Below are 2,872 nucleotides of genomic sequence, written 5' to 3'. Positions count from 1 at the left end.
TTTAATTTAGGAACATGATCTTATGAAGCAAAGCTAATCCTCATGATGAGTAAAGGCTATTTTAAAACTTATTTAGAGCTATGTGGCTACTTATAAATGTAGGACTCTTGGTATCTCTCTAGTGAAAAAGGAAAGACAAATGAAGTATTCTTGGTATCTTTGTATTCTATTTCACTTAGGAACATGATTACGTGAAACAAAGCTAATTTCATGATGAGTTAAAGCTTAATTGGAGCCAATATGGCTAGTTAATTACAAAACCAACAACTCTTGGTATCTCTCTAATGGAAAAGGAAAGACAAATCAAGAAGGAATGGCCCCATTGAGAAATCTTAAGAATAGAAGGGCACATATTGGAGCATGGTCTAGAGCATCCAAAGAGATATGGTTGGACACACAATAATTAGCATGTGCTTGTGATGGCCTCTCATGTGAGTTTATGGACATCCATAATTGCTCATTATCCACGTGTAGTTGGAGATGTGGAGAACTTCACCCCGTATCGAATTCGGAGATGCGAAAGTGGCAGACTCTGCCTTATCTCTCGAAGGCAAATAATGTGAGAGGGCATTATTTGCGATGATTATGCTAAATAATACGCGTGGGGCCAGGCATGTATAAAAGGGCAGGTTGTGACATTGAACTGGTCGCGGGCTCTCCACAAGTCGAGGATAGTTCCTCCACAGCGCAAGCGCGCAGACACGCGGAGAGAGAGAGAGAGATGGCTCACGTCCCATATTATGCCAGTCAAGTATCATGCATAAAGAAGCAAGCGGCCGGATGGCAGACCATCACCTTAAGCGCTCCCAATTTTGTTACAAATGTGGAGCCACAGATCGACTGCAGCGAGACAGCCTCGCAATACATTGTCTCAGCCTTCGTAGATAACGGTAAATTAATGTTCTCATAACATGCAAAACTGATGTTTAATGTTGCACGAGCCTATGACTCGTTGAGACAGTACCTTAATACTAAGGAGGATTGCATAATGCGGCGTTCGATGAGTGGTGAAGATGTCGTTGCTAATTTCCGGTTCATCTTGCTTGCTGCAGCGCTTCGAGGGGAGCTGCGAGTCGAGGTGGATGACCACAGCCAGACGTTGTACGTTTGTGGACCCACCTTCACCAAGCCCGTCTCGCTGCCCCCGAACCTCCTCACCAGCCACACCCACGCGGCTTGGCACAAGGACGGCCGTCTCCTCATCACCATCCCGAGAAGAAAGTCGCCCGCTCAGCAGCGTCGCTCTGCTCCTGCTAACAACGTCCTGAGGCATCTCAAAGTCTTCTTCGTGAACTAGCCTACTTATGTGTAAACGAACACCTTACGCTTGTTTGTCCTAGGTTTTTAGACTCGATCTTAGGCGTTCCATCGCATGTCATGTCTGTTAATTCATGTCAACATATCCACCTCTACACTAAGGCGGCTTCCTTAATTAATTGGGAGTCCTCGGGCTTCCTCCATGGCCGTCGTCTACGCCTTGGACCATGTCGTCAGGACCTACGTACGCATGTTGCGAGAGATTAGGCGTAAAAACTTGGAAATGCAAATGTGCATAAGCTGACCTTGCATTTAAATGCACATGTACATAAGTTATCTCTATCTCTCCTTCCTTTTACTTTCTCAAAGCAACTCATCTTACCACCGGGTTCTTTCATGTTTGCCCACACGTTACATTTTGCTCACTTTGTCAGAATTGCTCCACTCTTGAGGTTTCCTACATTGTTTTAATATGGCCGTTTAATATTCACACTATCAAGCCATTTTGCTCTTAGATATGCATACATTGTGCTTCACCACTTGTCAATAGGAAAGAGAAGAATACGAATTCGCTTAATATCCCACGTCACCAAGTTCTCTCAACTATTTGAAGCTTAAGAGTATGCTTGGAGAATGCGCAAGCTCATGTTTGGAAGGAAATCCATGTGCATTATAAAACACAAGGGTAAGGTAGAGATGAGATCAAAGCTCAGGTTGATAGATATGTAAATGGCGCATGCTGATTGTTGAGATGTCGAGCTCTTCATAAGCCGGCATCCATTACGCGTCTTGGTGATGTGGCAGGATATTTGAACGAAATCGAAGTGCATTATAAAACACAAGAGCAAGCTGGAGATGAAATCAAAGCTAAGGTTGATAGACATGTAAATGGCACATGATTCTAATAAGGAAGAGAGCTTGAAGAGGCATTGCTCTAGTAAGACGTGAGACACAGCGACACAAAGCTTTGCCTAACGAACACCACACTTGATTCGTCCACCTTTATTGTTCTACATGCATTTTATATGTAGGACATAACCAATCTTTTGCTTAGTACAGGAGAACGTCACCCAACTCTTCTCAAACAATCTCGCATACCTTGCAACAAACAAGAGAAAGGAACTTCCTCTATATTTCTCAATACACCTGGGTGCCTACTGCATAAATGCCTCCTACCCCGAAAACAAAAATATATGCACTATAAGAAAATATAGAAAAGCTACGACATTGGCTACATCAACAATGTCAATTAGAGGTAATAACATATAACATGAATCAAAATCAATTTGTCATTTTTGCATGCCCGATATTCTCCATGGCTAGTTTTCCCTCACTATTATGCATCCAAGCCCCTATATATAAAACCCATGCATACTTATTTGAGATAATGCAAAGAATCTCTACTCTAAAACACACAAATGCTCTATACGCAACATTTCATTGTTTAGGTATGCGCCTTTTTCAAGTCCTTATCTACCATCAGTCAAATTCACATGAGTTTTGAAATGGATTTTTCTACTACATTACATAAGCCTTTGTAAGGCCTCACTATTCAAACATAAGACATAATTTAAATGTCGGAATCCGCTCCAAAACTTTTTGTTGTGGAAAAAGG

General features: G+C 42.2%; 1 protein-coding gene across 1 annotated transcript; it reads left to right on the top strand.

Moving 5' to 3' along the window:
* Window positions 1-654: 654 nt before the first annotated feature.
* LOC148033885 (uncharacterized) lies at window positions 655-1,713 on the top strand. The gene is made up of 2 exons (XM_087682384.1): window positions 655-890; window positions 1,053-1,713. Exons 1-2 carry the CDS (start codon window positions 722-724, stop codon window positions 1,295-1,297), a joined length of 414 nt encoding a protein of 137 aa, XP_087538510.1. The 5' UTR covers window positions 655-721; the 3' UTR covers window positions 1,298-1,713.
* The last annotated feature ends 1,159 nt before the right edge of the window (window positions 1,714-2,872 follow it).

The sequence above is a fragment of the Lygodium microphyllum genome, chromosome 7, assembly GCF_053477565.2.
Source record: "Lygodium microphyllum isolate KBCC chromosome 7, Lygodium_microphyllum_v1.1.10, whole genome shotgun sequence".
NCBI lineage: Eukaryota > Viridiplantae > Streptophyta > Polypodiopsida > Schizaeales > Lygodiaceae > Lygodium > Lygodium microphyllum.
Note: the sequence above shows the minus strand (reverse complement) of the source record. Positions and strands in the feature narration are given on the sequence as shown.

Excerpts from the sequence above, each read along its gene's own strand:
- LOC148033885 (XM_087682384.1), top strand. The coding sequence starts at position 722 with ATGGCTCACGTCCCATATTATGCCAGTCAAGTATCATGCATAAAGAAG. Across the intron at positions 891-1,052 it reads CTCAGCCTTCGTAGATAACG|CGCTTCGAGGGGAGCTGCGA; the intron begins GTAAATTAATGT and ends TGCTTGCTGCAG.